Below are 19,215 nucleotides of genomic sequence, written 5' to 3'. Positions count from 1 at the left end.
GAAAATAAAATGACACCCAAGGCCATCACTCCAGGTTGTCCGGCCATGTGGCGGGCGGCAGTTAGGTTCGTATCTCACCACTGCCTCGGGCGTCTCCAGGCACATCTTTGCTGGTCATTGGGGCGCAGTTCGAAGTAGGACTCATCACTGAAGATAGTTTTACTCCAGTCAATTATTTTCCAGGCTGAAGACGCGTCTGGAGACATTCTGGAAGTGGTGGAATACCAACTTGATTGTCTCCTGCCATTTGGCCTGACAATCAAGAATGATGGTCTGGGGTGGTATTAGATTTCTTAGCAGGACTCCTTTGGTCGTCATCCGTGGCATCTTTACAGCACAGCGTATGTCGACGATATTCTATGCCCCATTTCGTTGCCCTTCATGGTAAGCTATCCTGAGGTTACATTTCAGCAAGATAATGCCCGCCCACAAATGGCGAGAGTTTCTGCTGCTTGCCTTCGGGGTTACCAACTTGGACAGCAACGTCACCGTATCTCTCCACTACTGAGAACGTTTGGAGCACTATGGGCAGGGCTCTCCAACCAGTCCGAGCTTTTGACAATCTAACTCTCCAATAGGACAGATTTTACACGATTTCCCTAAGAAGGACATCCTACATCTCGCGTTATTGACTTACTAAATTCATGAAGCTCTTTCTCTTGAATAAATCAGCCAATTTTGCCCAAATTGTTATCATTTGTTAGTCTGTACATGTACAGAGCATCTACCGATTTCCGTCCCATTCGTATAATGCTTTCGAGATGAGTCCTTTTTTTGTGGTTACAACAAGAATGAATCAGATGTGAATGGTAAAATTCACTACCTCAATACTACATGTAATAGTTTCCATATAGAATATGAACCCCTTTTGTTCGAAAAGTCTATAACATATTGGTGGTAGAGCTCAGGAAGGAAATTGAAAATCCGGACTCAGAAACAAAGAAAAATATAGCTCACAGGCCACGACTTTAATTGCTCAGAATATATTGTGGTGTTTCTGATATGTCTAAAACTGTGAAAATATTATTGTGACATGTCAGGATTAATATAGTATAGAATTGAAACATTATATTTGTCTTCATGAAATCCTCACACAGAACAGCGTAAATAGCTTCGCATATGTTGCGTAAGATTTCACTTAATGTTTGTTTTCAAACTGCAGCAGAAAATTCTAGGTCCTTGTAGTTCCTTCCTGTTGCCAAGAATCATAACGTCACCGTCAGCCGCTCGTATAGACTGCTCTCATCATGCAAGTATTTTTCAGTACCGGTAATATAAGAGAAGCTGTGAATTCATTTGATAATTATATGTTTCCAGATGAATCCTGCCTGTTGTCAGGTTCTCCCTACAATTCGCAAAGTAAACTCATGCGCGAAAACTGCCATCGCTTGAGTAGCCACTTTTGATCAGTCTTTCTGGTTTTCTTTACTTTACTTTACTTTCCTTTTAAAAAAGTTGCGAACAAAACCCATAATAGAATTTCTTCCATTTCTGAATAAATAAAACAGTTAAGCTCTTTAGGTAACGAGAACATAGTTGCCTGCCACTGACATTTATTTTCTAGACCGGCAGATGGAGGGAGAGCAATACACACACCACATTGGCAGCGATTTTTTTTGGATGCATAGGCATTTGCGCAGGTATCTGCGCAGATAGTTCGTTACGTGTGGAGGGCTTTATTACAACGAAAATTTTCAAACCAGTAAGAACCAGTTAGGAAAATCTCAGGCTTAGTACTGAGTATTTTGCTTCGCGCTATTAATATAAGCCTATTGTTTCTGCGTCAACGCTTATCATACATAAATCTCCACTGCTGAGGAACGTACCATGCTACTGCTCCTCAGTCAACTGCTTCGTTGTTACTGCTTGTCATATGATTCATTATCACAGTGCCTTCTGAAGCAATTTTCTGTTATTTTTGTAATTATAATATATAGTAAAATTCAGAGTATTCAGCTGCTCAAAATGTTCCTTAAGTATAATATGTGGTGCTGACTGACAATCATCCCACAGATACCATACCTCTTTTGTATGAGACATTTCTACCACAGTTTCACACCATAAATAGACAATTTCTCTAACAATGATTTGTTATAAAACAAAAACTCAGCACTGCACGAAAGTAATAATAATGTCAATGATTATACCGTTGAAAGAACCTACTGGTATTCTACTCTGAAACAGAGTTTGTTTAAAACGCATGAAGCATGTTGCCATTGATAAGAACATACCTATGCAAAAAATGGTTCAAATGGCTCTGAGCACTTTGGGACTTACCTTCTGAGGTCATCAGTCCCCTAGAACTTAGAACTACTTAAACCTAACTAACCTAAGGACATCACACACATCCATGCCCGAGGCAGGATTCGAACCGGCGGTCACACGGTTTCAGACTGTAGCGCCTAGAACCGCTCGGCCACCTCGGCCGGCATATCTTTGTAATATGTGCAAATGAAATATACTACCTACAATCATTTTGCAAGTACTCATTTCGTATGGAGACGAAAAAGAGGTTTGATTTCAAATAGCACCTGCCTGTTTCCTGTTTGAGATCGTTAGGAAAGAAACTATCCTGCCGTTCACGAATATGAGTAAAAACATATTCTGTACCGTTGCACAACACAATATTGCCCTCATTTCACAATTAGTTGGTTCATTCTGAAGATAAGAATGATGAAGCACAAGCTGTTATTGGGACAAGTTGGGAAAGGAAATCAGCTGTAGGGGAAGGTGGGGGAATTACACGCATGTGGGTAATCCCACGCAGGCTGATTTACGCAGTTTGAATGGCGCAGGCTGTTCCCAGTTGGTGCTACACCCTGCTGGCAGGAGTAACAACTACTACGCAGTTTATGCCAGCCATTTTCCAGTGGCATTGTTGGAGCAGTGAAGTATAGTTTATTTTCGGCGTGTCTCATGTAATTTTGGTCAGCTGTATTTTGCAAGGTAAGTGCTACTATAAGTTGCTTTAATGAATTTCTTGCATATCAACTACTAACCCTAGATAAAACCTTTAATTTAATTGTAGATTTGCCCCGCTATTTGAATTAGGTGCCTAGTTATGCTTAGGGTAGTCATCGAACTTACAGTGGGAAATGCCACGCAGCTATTGAAGTGCGTGGTATTCCCCCTTGCAGATTATATTTTCAATTCTAACGACATTTTTTTTTAATTTCAGATGGGTAGATATTATAAAAGAAAAACCCAGAAAGCAAAATGTATGCAAGAGGAACTTTGTAAGGCTCTTGATGCCATCAAATCTGGAAGAAAAATAAGAGAAGTATCAAGAGCTTTCGGGATTGATGAAGCTACTTTGCAAACGAGAATGAACTTTAAAAATACCGAGGGTCCAAAATTTGGAAGAAACCCAACATTTTCGACAGAACAGGAAAATGAGATTAGGGATGATGTTATTACAATGACATTACATGCATCTAGGTGCGAAAGATTGCATTAGAGTGTGCAGAGGCTAACAACATTGCAAACAATTTTGATAAGTCATGTAGGTTAGCTGGAAAGGATTGGCTAGCTCTATTTTTAAAAAGAAGCCCAAGTATTAGCATGAGAAAACCTGAAGTAACTAGCATTAACAGAATACAGGCATTTAATGAAGAAGAGGTTAATGCATATTTTAAAAACTTAGAACATGTCTTTGATAAATATAAATTTAAAGATGGGTGAGTGTTCAACGTCGATGAAATGGGCACAAATACTGTACAAAATCCTGAGAGAATTTTGGCTCCTAAAGGTGTTAAACAAATAGGTGGGGCCACGTCTTGGGAAAGGGGCAAAAACGTGGCGATTTCAGAAGATGTCTGTTTAGTTCGTAGAGATATTGGGAAGGATGGAGAACTATGGCACCAATGTATTTCTTATAGCAGATGGAGTCATGAAGAATGTAGTGACTGGAACACTCCAAAAGGTTCCAAGTGCGATCTTTGCTGTACGGTATGAGAAAATGAACTCTTTTCACTTCAAAAAAAATGTAAAAAACGAAAATTATAAGAGATGTTTGTAGAATTACATTATTTCGTTCTTAAATATACTGTTTACTATTTGTAGTAACTAATAAACAAATAAAAATAGCAAGTATTGTACATTTTTAAGGTTTGTTTGTTTTACATGTTATTACCCAATACTTTTGCGTGTCATTACCCTCAGGGGTGGGGAATACCACGCATTTGCACTTTTTTTAAATTTTAATGTTCAAAATTAAGGTACTGTTTATAACTATTTATAGACGATTGGAATATGTGGAGAAATGTCCATTGTATGGTATGTGCTTATTTTCGCAGGTTTTAATGACGTAACGAATGGTTCACATCGATTTTTCCTTAGGTGCGTGTATTTCCCCCACTCTCCCCTACCCTTTCAAATAGACTACTTCGGGATCCACCTTAAGTTGTTTAGATCATCCTGATCCAAGAACAGATATATCGATGCCCGTATCAAACTCATCACTTTCTTGTTCGAAAGTCACTGAGACTGCACAAGCTGCATTGTAAGTGATAAAAAGTAAATTGGCAGCGTCTTACGTATCACATGTGCAGTTTTTGAGTGATGTAGGTTAAACATATATTGAAAGTTTGGTTAGATAGTAACGTTGTACGTTCCATCACAAAATCTACATAAATTTCACAGGTTTCTCTAATTTTGGAGTTCATGCTTTCTCAATTGCAAAACAATGCACGCATCACAAATATGTTGTACATATAAAGTGGTGACTACCAAACAATTATGCTACAAACTGCAAATATAATAAGTTTGAAATTGACTATGGCACAGTTAATGGTTATGACAATAGCTTGAATACAGCTTAAAGTTCCCCATTCCAATATTTAGGTCAACAATGCAGCAACACAAGTACGCCTACAGGAGAGGGTTAGTTTACTAACAAGACAAAGGACATGAAACTTCAGGGCCTGGATTTTTGTGACATTCATCGCCTGCAAAATTACCACTAAAATGACCTGAAAATAATGTTAAAAGTGAAATAAAAGTATGTAAAATGAGTTATAAAATGATTTTAAAGTCATGAAAAACTTAAATTAGAGAAAGGATAATTACTTTAAAATCATTACGTTATTCTCCAAGAAAGCTCATACTTTGAAGACGTACGAAAATTGTTCTGAAACCATCTTAGAGCTGTTACACTGCATGACAGTTAGCATATAGGGGTTATCAAAAGTGAGGGAACATCTGTTGTTGGGCAACATGTGTTAGTAGTTATTTTCCTTTAGTTTCAAATACCAGTCTAAAAAATCAGCACATAATTACAGATATCTCATAAACGGACATTATGTTTGGTACAATATATAGATACTTTTGTATCAGTGGCTATGCCTGAGACAAGTTAACAGTGACACAACAGTGAAAAAAAAACATATGAATTTTACCATGGGGAAAGGATAAAGTGAACGACTAATAATGGTATGGTTGCAGAGAAAATACGCTTAATTATTACAGCGGTATAACCAGATACCCATATGTTCAGGCTTAAAGCTCAGAGCACATGAGTGCGCTGCTACTTTGTGCATGCAGTGAGGTGGAGGGAGTGTTGACATCAGCATGTGGGGAAATGGTAGTTGGCGATCATGATGTTCTTGGGGGCCTTAATGGTCAGAAAATCCTCAGTCAGAAAACCGGTCATAATCACTGCTGAATCAGTAGGAAGTTCGTAACTTTGAGTGAAATGTCTGGTGATAAAGCCATTGTTGACTTCACATTCCACACGCTTCCCTTCAGCCATAGGGAAATTGTCAACAGGCTTGACTGGGATGTTATCCCACAGGAACTGCTGTACGTCGACTTTTACCACGAATGTTCCGTTGGTGTTCAGAGTGGGCGATGCGCCATCAGTTTCTGCAATGATGTTCTTGTTGGTGTCGATCTGCACGACCTCCAAGTCATTGGTATGAGTGGCCATTGCACATGATCCATGTAGCTTTTTTAATACCGTTGTCAGAAACTCACAGGTCTGATCGTTGTGTCATAGGTCTAATGCCTGCGGTATTAACTAAGTAGCTGAAGTACACTATTTCAGGTTGGCGAAGCTGGCACTTACCTTCATAGTTGATGACAATGGAGTCCTTAAGAGTATCAAGAACTTGTTTTAGATGTTCTTCGTGCTCTTCCAGTGAAGCAGAGAAAATTACAATGTCATTCAAACACGCATAGCAGAAGAGAAATTTAAATAGAGTACCATCTATGAATCGTTGCCATGTCTGAGTCACGTTTGTGAGGCCATAAGGCATGTACAGAATTTCGTATAGCCCAGAGGGTGTCACAATGATTGTCTTTTGAATGTCCTCCAGATTCATTGGAATCTGCAGATATGCTATTTTGAGGTACAACACGCTGAACACTGGAGCACCTGTTAAATTGCGCGTGAAATCTTACATGTTAGGAATCGATTAACTATCAAGGATCGTGCGGGAGTTTAAGGGCCAGTAGTCATCACATAACCTAACTATACCGTCTTTCATGAGTGCTAGTTTTGACAGGCGAATTCCGTAGACTATCAAAAAGGTCTCACAATGCCAGTTTTTAATAGTTTGTCAATGTCTGTTTTGGCCGTGTGAAATTCATCCAGGACTAGTTTCCACGTCCTGTATTGAGTGGGTGGCTTGGGGTGGTGGTTGTCGTCTAGACAGTACTGTTTCGTATAACACTCTGAGGAAGTTCCATTTGTGGATGCATGGCAGGAGGGACAACACACTCAGTTAATGCAGATGGAACATGGACAAGGTGCACCATACTAACCTGGGTTGCATGTGGTACTGGTGTTTCCATGCATACTGTCATCATAGGTGCCCCACAGGACGACACTCTGAAAGCATTGCCTCACTGCAGTCGTCGAATCAGGAAGTTGGTGTTCTTCTGTCATAATGTTATCCAAGTTTGTCCATCACCACACGATTTTTTTTGTCTTTTAATGCCGTTTTCCTCACATAGGCGTAAAATCTCTAATCTTATGTCAAGGTAGTGCTGATTGAGCTTTTATTGTTCTGACACCAAGTCTTTCAGATATCACTGGCACTGTTAATGTGAGTCGTTATGTTAATTGGTTTTTGAGAAGGTGTTTGGTTGGTTGGTTGGTGGTTTTAAAAGAGGGAGGGGGGGGGGGGAGGGACCAAACTGATAGGTCATCGATCCCTTGTTCCGAATAAAACAATGTCACAAGGATGAGAATAAAACAAGCGAGACTGACAACAAAAAACGGAGAGAAAGGAAAAACCACAAGAACAACGACGGAAGGGCAACAAACACATAAATGGAAAAAAACGAGAGAAGAAAAGCACAGAAATGCAAGAAACACGTAGAAGAGATTAAAACGACAAAACAAATTACCATGGCTGGCTGACCATGACAATAAAAGGAGAACCCAGCCACTATGCAACACATTAAAACGTCCACCATAAAAGCACTAGGGCGGAGGACACAGAGGGACAAAGGACATACACTAAAACTTAGATCAAATGATAAAACCCACCCTCGAGAATAAAACGTAAAACTAAATCAGCCGATGAGGCATTGTCAGAAAAAATTAGCGGCAACAAGTCCGGTAACCGAAGATTTTGTCACAGGGCGGTCAACGTAGGACAGTGCACCAGAATATGGACCACTGTCAACTGGGCGCCTTATCGACACTGAGGCGGGTCTTCACAGCACAGGAGGTAGCCGTGGGTCACCCAAGTGTGGCCAATGCAGAGCCAGCAGAGAACCACAGAGTCCCTGCGAGAGGCCCGCATGAAGGGCTGCCACACATTCATAGTCTCCTTAATGGCATACAGTTTGTTGTGGTTACTGAGACCATGCCATTTCGTCTCCCAAAGCCGAAAAATCTGGTAGCGTAAAAACGAACGAAGATAAGTTATTGGAATGCCGATCTCCATAAGCAATTTTCGTGTAGTCTATCTGGCCAGCCTGTCAGTAAGTTCGTTGCCTGGGATTCAGAGATTTCTGGGGTCCACACAAACACCACTAAACCACTGGACCGTTCCAGGGCATAGATGGATTCCTGGATGGTCGCTACCAAAGGATGACGAGGGTAGAACTGCTCGATAGCTTGTAGGCTGCTCAAGGAGTCAGTACACAGAAGAAACGACTCCCCAGAGCATGAACGGATGTGCTCAAGAGCACGAGATATAGCCACCAGCTCTGCAGTGAAAACACTGCAGCCATCAGGCAAGGAATGCTGTTAAATATGTCCTCCATGGACATACGCGAAGCCGACCTGATCATCAGCCATCGAGCCGTCGGTGTAAACCACTCCATGGCCTTGGTACATGTCAAGAAACGAGAGGAAGTGACAGCGGAGAGCCGCAGGGTGAACTGAGTCCTTTGGACCATGTGAAACGTCCAGGAGAAGCTGCAGCCTAGGTGTACACCATGGAGGATTATGCGAAGGGACCTCGAGTATAGGTGGCACAGGTAAGGACTCTAGTTTAGATATAAGGGATCGGACATGAACTGCAATTGTAAGCCCTGACCTGGGACGCCGATGCGGGATATGAACCGCCGTGGGTGGGAAAAGGAGACGGTAATTGAGATGTGCAGGAGAACTACGAACGTGTGCAACGTAACTGGCGAGCAGTTGTGCACGCCTGATCTGCAATGGAGGGACTCCAGCCTCCATCAGGACGCTGATCACTGGACTCGTCCTAAAGCTCCCATCACTAGTCGAACGCCACAGTGGTGCACTGGGTCGAGTAAACGCAACGCTGAGGGCGCCACCAAACCATAAACCAGACTCCCATAGTCAAGGTAGGATTGAACAAGGACTCTGTAGAGCTGCAGCAGCGTAGAGCGATCTGTACCCCAGATGGTGTTGCTCAGCAATGGAAGGCATTGAGGTGCTTCCTGACGAAGGTGATGAAGCAAAATCAATCGGGCGTCTACATCTACATCTACGTGATTACTCTGCTATTCACAATAAAGTGCCTGGGAGAGGGTTCAATGAACCATCTTCAAGCTGTCTCTCTGCCGTTCCACTCTCGAACGGCACGCGGGAAAAACGAGCACTTAAATTTTTCTGTGCGAGCCCTGATTTCTCTTATTTTATCGTGATGATCATTTCTCCCTATGCAGGTGGGTGCCAACAGAATGCTTTCTCAATCAGAGGAGAAAACTGGTGATTGAAATTTCGTGAGAAGATCCCGTCGCAACGAAAAACGCTTTTGTTTTAATGATTGCCTCTACAATTCTCGTATCATGTCTATGACACTATCTCCCCTATTTCGCGATAATGCAAAACGAGCTGCCCTTCTTTGTAGTTTTTCGATGTTATCCGTCAGTCCCACCTGACGCGGATCCCACACCGCACAGCAATACTCCAGAATAGGGCAGACAAGCGTGGTGTAAGCAATCTCTTTAGTAAACCTGTTGCACCTTCTAAGTGTTCTGCCAATGAATAGCAGTCTTTGGTTTGCTCTACCCACAATATTATCTATGTGATCGTTCCAATTTAGGTTACTTCTAATTGTAGTCCCTAAGTATTTAGTTGAACTTACAGCCTTCAGATTTGTGTGACTTACCGCGTAATCGAAATTTAGCTGATTTCTTTTAGTACTCACGTGAATAACTTCACACTTTTCCTTGTTCAAGATCAATTGCCACTTTTCACATCATACAGATATCTTATCTAAATCATTTCGCAAGTCGTTCTGATCATCTGATGACTTTACAAGACGGTAAATGATAGCATCATCTGCAAACAATCTAAGACGCCTACTCAGATTGTCTCCTATGTCGTTAATATAGATAGGAACAATAGAGGGCCTATAACACGTCCTTGGGGAACGCCGGATATTACTTCTACTTTATTGGATGACTTTCCGTCTATTACTACGAACTGTGACCTTTCTGACAGGAAATCACGAATCCAGTCGCACAACTGAGGCGATACTCCGTAGGCACGCAATTTGGTTAGAAGACGCTTGTGATGAACGGTGTCGAAAGCCTTCCGGAAATCTAAAAATATAGTATCAATTTGACATCCCCTGTCGATAGCACTTACTACTTCATGAGTATAAAGAGCTAGTTGTGTTTCACAAGAACGATATTTTCTGAAACTGTGCTGACTATGTGTCAATAAATCGTTTTCTTCGAGATACTTCATAATGTTCGAATACAGTATATGTTCCAAAAGCCTACTGCAAATCGACGTTAGTGATATAGGCCTGTAATTCAGCGGAATAGCACTCCTAAAAATCGATATGTCTCCACTACAGGGAGGGGATCGTCATTAAGGTAAAGTTCTGGTTCCGGATGTATGGTACGACGCCGACAAAAGTGCATAACACACGACTTTGTGGCCGAAAACTGTAAGCCATGGGCTAGAGCCCATGACTACGCCTTGTGGATGGCTCCCTTTATGCGCCGCTCAGCAACATCAGTAATGGTGGTGCAGTACGAAATGTAGAAGTCGCCTGCATATAGAGAGGGTGAGACGCACGGCTCCACAGCTGCTGCTAGACCGTTAATGGCCGCTAAAAATAGAGATATACTCAATACAGAGGGGGGGGGGGGGGGGGGACTATTGCAGGCATCAACTTGGACACGGAAAGAACGAAGTGACAGGAAATCCTGGATAAAAGTCGGGATCGGGCTTCGGAGACCCCACTAGTATAATGTGTCAAGGATATGATGTCGCCACGTGGTGTCATACGCTTTTCGTAAATCAAAAAAGACAGCAACAAGGTGTTGGCGTCTCGAAAAGGCTGTTGGGATGGCAGACCCGAGGGACACAAGATTATCAGTGATAGAGCGACCCAGGCGGAAATCGCCCTGGCACAGAGCCAGTATGCCACGTGATTCCGGGACCCAGCCGAACTGCCGATACACCGTATGTTCCAACAGCTTACAAAGAACGTTGGTGAGGTTATGGGCCGATAGCTATCCACATAAAGCGTGTTTTTGCCAGGTTTGAGCACTTGTATGATGGTGCTCTCCCGCCATTGCGACGGAAAGACGCCATCGTACCACATGCAGTTGAAGATCACAAGGAGATGTCGCTTGTAGACAGAAGAGAGATGTTTAATCATCTGACTGTGGATCCGATCTGGCCCAGGAGCTGTGTCGGGGCAATGTTCAAGGGCACTGAGGAGCTCTCACTCTATAAATGGGGCGTTATAGGGTTCACTGTGGCGTGTAATGAACGAGAGGACTTTCCCTTCCATCCGCCGTTTGAGAGTGCTAAAGGTTGGGAGGTAATTCTCTGACACAGAAGCGCGAGCATAGTGCTCAGCAAAGCGCTCGGCAATCGCATTTGCGTCGGCAGATAACACGCCATTTATGTTAACACCGGGAACACCAGTTGGGGTGTGGAACCCGAAGACTCGTTTGATCTTTACCCAGACTTGGGAAGGTGACATTTGGCACCCAATGGTCGAGACATATCTCTCCCAACACTCCTGTTTCCGTCGTTTGATAAGCTGGCAAATGTGAGCACAGAGCTGTTTAAAGGCTATGAGGTGCTCCAGGGAAGGGTGCCACTTAAGCCGCCGTAGCGCTCGCTGACGCTCCTTGATTGCCTCGGCCGCTTCCAGCGGCCACCAAGGGCAGTCTTTTCCCGCGGACACCCCAAAGAACGAGGGATCGCGTTTTCCACCGCAGAAATGATCGTTTTAGTTACCTTCTCAACCACTACTTCGATGTTACCATGGGGGGAGATTCAACCGTGACAGCAGAGGTGAAGGCTTCCCAGTCTGCCTTTTTTAAAGCCCATATGGTCAGGCGTCTGTGGGCCTGACGCTGGGGCAGTGACAGGAACATGTGGAAGTAGTCACTACCACACAGGTCATCATGAGCTCTCCAGTGGATAGATGGGAGAAGGTCAGGACCGCAAACCGAGAGATCAATGGCCGAATATGTGCATTGTGCCACACCGAAATGCTTGGGGGCACCTGTATTTAAGAGGCGGAGGTCGAGTTGTAGAGTTGTTACGGTAAATTTTCGAAATCTCTGCCTCGGCCAGTAAGCATGGTGCCACCCCACAAGGGGTTATGAGTGTTAAAATCTCCCAAAAGTAGGAAAGATTTAGGGAGTTCATCAATCAGTGCAGCCAAGGCGTTCAGGGGTACTGCACCATCTGGAGGAAGATATATGTTGCAGACAGTTATTTACTGTGTCGTCCTTATCCTGACAGCCACAGCTTCAACATGGGTTTGAAGGGGCACAAGTTCACTGCATACTGAGTTCGGGACATAGACACAAACTCCACCTGACACTCTATTATAGTCACTATGGTTCATGTAATATCCCCTATAGCTGTGGAGGGCAGGAGTCCCCAGTTCCAGGAACCACGTTTGCTGAAGGGCAGTGCCGAAAGCAGGTGTAAAGCTTAATAGTTGCCATAGCTCAGCCAGGTGGTGGAAAAAACCGCCACAATTCCACTGGAGGATGACGTTATCGTGCGGTTGGGAAGACATCAAGCGCTCAAGGAGACAGGTTATGCCTCAGGGTCACCTGCTGCCACCGACTGAGTATTTGTAGCCATATCTATGGTGGATGAGGCATCAGTGAGAGCCAGGTCTGCAGGGGACGCTAAGATCTCCACCGCATCCTCAGATGCAGAACTGATAGGGAGTGGTGGTGTTGTGGCTATCAGAGGGTCCTATTTCTTGGCAGACTACTTCTTAGTTTGCTTGCTCTCTCGCTTCTCTTTAAGTGTTTGCTACGAAGATTTCTCCAAAGCAGCTTTGGGCACGGAGGAAGACCGTGAAGCTCTTTGTCCCGCAGTTTTTGGCTCCTTGAGCCACTGACAAGTGTCTGCCATGGCATTAGTGGAGGCCTGGGAGAGAGGGCGAGAGGGCTCCAAAGGGACCCCTTCCACATCAGAGGAGCTGGAGGAGGCCATTGCTTCTCTGGAATGGGGGAGGGGACCGATGTACCCTGTGCTTGGGGGGGGGGGGGGGGCCTTGCTCCTGAAGTAGGTGCTTTGGGAGCAACAGAGGAAAATTTGCCCCCTACCACCAAGGGGGCGGATGTATTCTGGTAGCCTGGAAGGCCCACTGTTCATGGCACAGAGTGAGAAACCACTGGTACTTGGGACTGCAATGGTGAGGTAGCTGCAGCATATGTCAAGGTCAACTGAATGGGGGGCAATCTTTGAAATTTACGTTTAGCCTCTGTATAAGTCAACTGGTCGAGGGTCTTGTACTCCATGATTTTCCACTCCTTTTGGAGTACTGGACTAAAATACTTCAATGGTTCTGAGCACTATGGGACTTAACAGCTATGGTCATCAGTCCCCGAGTACTGGGCTGTCTGGCGAGGAGGGGGAGTGGTGTCCTCCACAGTTGATACAAGTGGGAGGTGGCGCACATGGAGTATCTGGGTGCAGTGGACGTCTGCAGTCTCGACATGTGGCGCTGGAAGTGCAGCAGGAAGATATGAGCTCGAACTTCCAGCACTTAAAGCACCGCAGAGGAGGAGGGACGTATGGTTTAACGTCACAGCAGTAAACCATCACCTTGACCTTTTCAGGCAGTGAATCACCCTCAAAGGCCAAGATAAAGGCACCAGTAGCAACCCTGGTGTCTTTAGGTCCCCGGTAAACGCGCTGGATGAAATGAATACCCCGCCATTCCAAACTGGCGCGTATCTCGTCATCAGACTGCAAGAGGTGATCGCAATTGAAAATAATCTCCTGGACCATGTTGAGGCTTTAATGGGGTATGATGGAAACAGAGATTTCACCCAGCTTGTCACAGGCGAGTAACGCTCGGGATTGTCTGAATCAAGACTGCGCCGTTTCGCATCTTGGACAGTGCTGTCACTTCTCCAAACTTATCCTCAACGTGTTCAACGAAAATCTGAGGCTTAGTAGGTAGAAAGGAGTCCCTATCAGTTCTGCTACAGTTTAAAAACTGAGGCGAATATGGCTCTCTCCATTCTGTAGCCCTACATTCCTCCCATGGTGAAGCGAGGGAGGGAAACGATTTAGGGTCATATCTCTCGACATTATATTCGATCTTGCCATTCTTAGAGACTGCTGGTGCCGTACGGTCACCAGCAAGAGATGACTTAGTGCACTTGATTGTGGGTCATCCGCCCTGATGCCACCCACTCCGATCAGGGGCTCTTCCCACGGGTGCCACCCAGCCACAGCAAAGGCCAATTGGCATTGCCGGGAGCTCTGATGCCCCAGGAAGACAGGCATCTACCCCTTGGCATACGTGAGGAGTTGGCAGCTCAGACAACAGCAGTGTGATCCCTGTGTGGTCAGAGGGCTACCACAAAATGGTTGCATGACGGCCCCACCACAACGGACTGGCTACCAAGCGGTATATTGGGAGCAGAGAAATACTGTCGTGCGGCGAAAGAGGACAGGAGACAACGAAAGAAGATGCCATACCCCAGAAAGTGTCCTCGCCCAAATAGTTGAATCGCAGGTGGCGATGCAAAGCCATGACAAGAGGTTCAGGAGATCGAATCTGAGGACACTATGTATAACTCGTGCACCACGTCCTTCCCCATATGGACTGCACTTCTGTAGAATTTTGAAAGTGGCATGTCAAACCATAAAATGGGACTTGAACTTATAGGGCCGAAAAGCGAGAGACTCTTTTTAGTCGCCTCTTACGACAGGCAGGAATATCTCAGGACTATCTAACCCCCCCCCCCCCCGAGTTTCTAGAAGACTACCATGACGGAGGCACAAAGCTAATGACGCTGGGAACAGAGCACTCACTGTCCTGATGCTGGAGCGTACCAGCTGATAAATCCTAGGAGAGGTATAAGTAGTGGAGAAAATCAACCCCAAGCACCAGTGTTTTGAAGTCTATGATGAAGAATTTCCACAAAATCTAAGGTGTAGCTGAATATTTGATATGTTACTTATTTGAATAATTAATAGAATATGGCCTAATTTTTAATTAAGGCTGAAATAATTAAGAACTTATTTTTTTCTGTGTAAATAAATCTGTAAAGCAAATAAAAAGTCAGGATTTAATGTAAAGAATGTATTTTTTATTGCTGTTCTGCTAACGAATGTTCCAGAGAAATGTTTATCTATCGAAACTGTGAAGTAAGTTGAAGGCAGTCGCCGTAATTTGTTTTTGTATTATATAAAAGCAGGAGCTGTGAGCTCTCTCTCTCGTTTGTTTTCGGTGGCTGTTTCGCAAATTTAAGTGTCGCCCCTTAACGTTTGGCAAATAATTACGCTAATTTAATTTCAAAAGCCATGGTTTATTTAACACCGTTCTTTCCTTTTTCATTAATTCCACATATCAAATTATTATGCTACATTTTAGAAATTTTTCAGGCTGCAGCGAAGGGGAGTTGCCGATGAGTTGTTTGGTGGCCACAGGCGAAAGTTACTAGTGTTCAAACCTCAATAACGTTATCAAACTTTTATTTCAGCGTCCCTGAGATATCTTTTACCAATCTTTTCTATCAGCATCCGGGCAAAGTAATTATGCAAACTGCGTAATTTTTAGATCGGTCACTGGCCTCTAAACAATGCCATCGGTCAACGTTCTCGTCGGTCTGATGGGAATTTGATGCTGGTTGGCGGAATATATAATTTCATCATCCACAAGTAAAAATTTTCTATGCACCATTATTTCATTTTAGAAGCTTGTCGCCAGTAAAAGCAATAAATTTAATATTACATTTTTTTTAATAACAGTAATATTAAATATTCCTAGACAGGAATATTGGACTCATTTGGCACCTGGATATGAATGGCAAGTATGTTTATAATCGATGGTAAGTGTTCGGGAGGTGAGGTACTCACTTCTGAATCCGTATAAGTGAGGACATATTGGTTTCGAATATCGTCAGGGAAGTAGGGTCTGCCACTCCAAGGATATGAGGCATGCAGGATGTTTTGCTGACAGGTCTTGGAGCTAAGCGCCTTGAACTGCTGTTATAGTCTGGTGCGCCTATTGTGGACTGTGCTTCCCATGTTCATGGCTGCAACCTGGCCTACAGTTTGGCACTGTGTCGCCAAACTGTACGTGAAATCAGCAGGGCCATGGTCTTGATTTGATTTTGACAGGGAAGCTAAAACAGCTTAGGTGTAACCCACCACTTCCCACACCAAAACCGAGTTTATTGTGCGGTATCGCTCCCTGTATATATACAAAGCCAACCAATGGCCTTAAATAGCGCAAGGAGTCCCTTTACCAGTGTTTTGTTAGACACAATTTCTTCAGATCTAGTTGTCTCGAAGATTCTGTATCTTTTGCACTACAATGCCATGTATTCGAAGATTAGGTGTGATACAGTTTCTTCACCTCATCACAGATCCTACATTTAGGGTCTTCATCCGTTATATTCATTGTGTGTAGGTGTTTTTTGAAATTCCCATGGCCAGTCATCAGTCCAATCATGAGTTTGATCTCTTTTCTGTTCAGTCCCAGGATTACAGAGCTTCTTTTAAAACATGGCTTGGGAATTACCGTACCACGTTTTTGTTTATGGACCTCGGTCCAATATTCTACATGCTATTTCTTAAGCCAGTTCTGTAGTTCTAGTTTGGTCATAGCCTTGGTGATTGTCAGTACAGGTTCCAGTCCAATAAATGGAGTCGTTGCCCCCATTCTGGCCAATCTGTCGGCTTGTTCATTACCACAGATCCCTGAGTGGCCAGGGACCCACACTAGGTTTACCCTATTGCTTCCCTCAAGCTCCGCCAGAGCCCAGTGGCATTCTGCAACAATCTTAGATCTCATTGCAGGAGCTGCCAGTGATTTCATGGCTGCCTGGCTGTCTGAGTAGATGTAGATGCTATGGTTCTTGTAGCACACATGCCCTGATTGTAGTAATTTCAGCTTGGAATACTGAGGCCAGTTTTCCTAGAGAGATGATGCCCTCCAGTCTTGGATGAACCCTGTACACCCCTGCCCCAACGCCTTGGTCTGATTTCGACCCATTGCTGAACCAAACAATGTCCACTGTATGGTGCCGAACTGTTTTTTCCCACTGCTCCCTGCTTCCAATTATTATATTGTAAGGCTCGTTGAAGCAGTAGGGAGTTATTATATAGTTGGCCGGCATTTCCCCACCCACTCCTATATTTACCTCAGTCACTTTCTTAGTGTGTGATTCTGGATGTCCCGATGAGATCCAGTTTTTCCAGTTTTAAGTCTGTATGCCCCAGCTGCTGCCTCGATCTTAACCCAAAGGTGTAGTGGAAGCATGTCCGGCACGGCTTCCATCTCAGTGGTTGGTGTGCTGCTAATTCCACCTGTTATGGCTAAGCAGGCCATTCTATGCACCTTAACAAGCTCCTTAGCTGTAACCCACTGTTCTACCTTCTTCCATCACACTACGGCCCCATAGGAAATCCTAGGTCTAACCACCATAGTGCATATCCAGACCCCAGTTTTTACCACAAGCCCTTCTGGTACTCACTACTTTTCGCCTTGGAGCAGATGCTCTTAAGGCGAGGGGTCCATGTTAGTTTTTCATCCAAGGTTACCCCTAGATATTTCACTATCCCCTTCACAGGTAGAGCTTCATCGAAGAGCTTTCGATTCCAACATGAGTGTTGTAATGCCTCTTTGTGAATGGCACCACGACAGTCTTTCTAGGATTAACCCTTAGATCTTGTTTAATGCACCAGTCTTGCACAATGTCCAATCCTCCTTGTGCCATATTTCTAACTGTGTTAGTAACTTTGCCGAGAATTACTATGACAAGGTCATCTGTGCATCCTTGGCCAAAGCGTTGCTTGGAATTTAGTTCCTCAATGAGTTCATTCACCACTAGATTCCACAGTAAAGGGGACAGAACTCCTTGTGGGTGGTGTTAATTACCATCTTTTCATTCATCATTGTAGCCTCTACCTTCCTTCCACTAAGCATGGCCCTGGTCCACTTACATATAGTGGCCTGCCCTTACCTTGAAATCGAAGGTCGCATTACTGGAAGCGCTTTCGTTATCCAGGAAGATGCAGAGGGCTATTTCTTGGAAGTGAAATGCTTTCTCCACCCTCCCAACTTGTTGATGGAGAGCTGTCTCACATGATTTACCTGGTCGATATGCGTGTTGGATTGACTGTAAAGGGGCCCTAATTAGTCTCCTCTCCCCAACGTATGCATTAACCTGTTTTTCCAATGTTTTGAGAATGAAGGAAGGCAGACTGATTGGACTCATATCCTTGGCCTTGGTATGATCAATTCTCCCTGTCTTTGGAATGAAGACAACCTCCACTGCCCTCCAAGCATTGGGAATGATTCCTGCTGCTAGGCTAACCCTGAGTAACCTGCATAGAAGTCTTATGAGATTCTCTCCTGCCTGTTGCAGGAGTGCTGGGTTCCTTATCGAGGTTTTAATTTCTGATAAGCTTAAGTTAAAGTCCTTCCTATATGTCGCCCAGTCTGTTTTCCTGGGATTCCTATAGGTCACAGTTTGTCTGATTCCCACTTCAACCTTGAATTTAATTCACAAGTGGCCCAATGACGATGGCTCTAACGCCACATGCCATTGTTTGACATAGCTCCCCATCATCATGGAACCAAAAGTTATATCAAGTACTTCTTTCTTTATGCCATTCCTGAATGTAGGTTCATTGTCCCTATTCAGGACCTCCAAGTTATTAGCTACAGTAGAAGAAATTCAAGAAGGTACTGATCTCTACTGTTGGTGACCTCGATGCCCCACACTAGGTTGTGGGCATTGGCGTCACATCCCCCCAACAGTTGGTCACCTTGCCATTGGCAAGCTTCTACCAGTCTTCTCACCTCCAAAGGAGGAGGAGAACTATCTTCGTAAGGAAGGTATGCTGAGGCTAAAACAATTTCCCTCATGATACCTTCCTCACATTGCTACATTCTGATGGTCACTAGGTCCCTAGAGCATGAATCCATCATTGGCATGAAATAAATTCCATTTATTACATGTTCTAGAGTTTCTTAGCCTACCTCCAGTGCCACCGAGACCTGATACACTCCCTTTATATAAGTAGGAGTCTTGTATCACAGCCACGTCCACTTCCTGCCTCCCCAGGCAGTGACTCAGGGCAGCAGAGGCCCCTTTACTGTACTGCAGATTAATCTGCAGCACCTCCAGTCTCCATCTGGCTACCATCATTGTCTTTGAGGTCTTTGATAACATGCAAGAACCCTAAAAACAAAGTCAGGCCTTGCTCTCATATAGTCTTCAGGGACTTCCCTCCGACCTCCACCACCAGGATTCGTCCTTCTGATACAACCTTCTGGTTGATCACTCTCCAGTCTTCTGTCGAGACTTTTGGGTTCTGGA

The 19,215-nt window shown here is 44.1% G+C and overlaps 1 protein-coding gene across 1 annotated transcript; it reads right to left on the bottom strand.

Annotated features, from left to right (window-relative positions):
* Nucleotides 1-5,563: 5,563 nt before the first annotated feature.
* On the bottom strand, nucleotides 5,564-5,926 carry LOC124789093 (protein lethal(2)essential for life-like). The gene has a single exon (XM_047256383.1). It carries the CDS (start codon nucleotides 5,924-5,926, stop codon nucleotides 5,564-5,566), a length of 363 nt encoding a protein of 120 aa, XP_047112339.1.
* Nucleotides 5,927-19,215: the final 13,289 nt, after the last annotated feature.

Source organism: Schistocerca piceifrons, chromosome 3 (genome assembly GCF_021461385.2).
Source record: "Schistocerca piceifrons isolate TAMUIC-IGC-003096 chromosome 3, iqSchPice1.1, whole genome shotgun sequence".
NCBI lineage: Eukaryota > Metazoa > Arthropoda > Insecta > Orthoptera > Acrididae > Schistocerca > Schistocerca piceifrons.
This window is presented reverse-complemented; position numbering and strand designations above follow the sequence as displayed.

Coding starts and splice junctions, on each gene's coding strand:
- LOC124789093 (XM_047256383.1), bottom strand. CDS start 5,926: ATGGCCACTCATACCAATGACTTGGAGGTCGTGCAGATCGACACCAAC.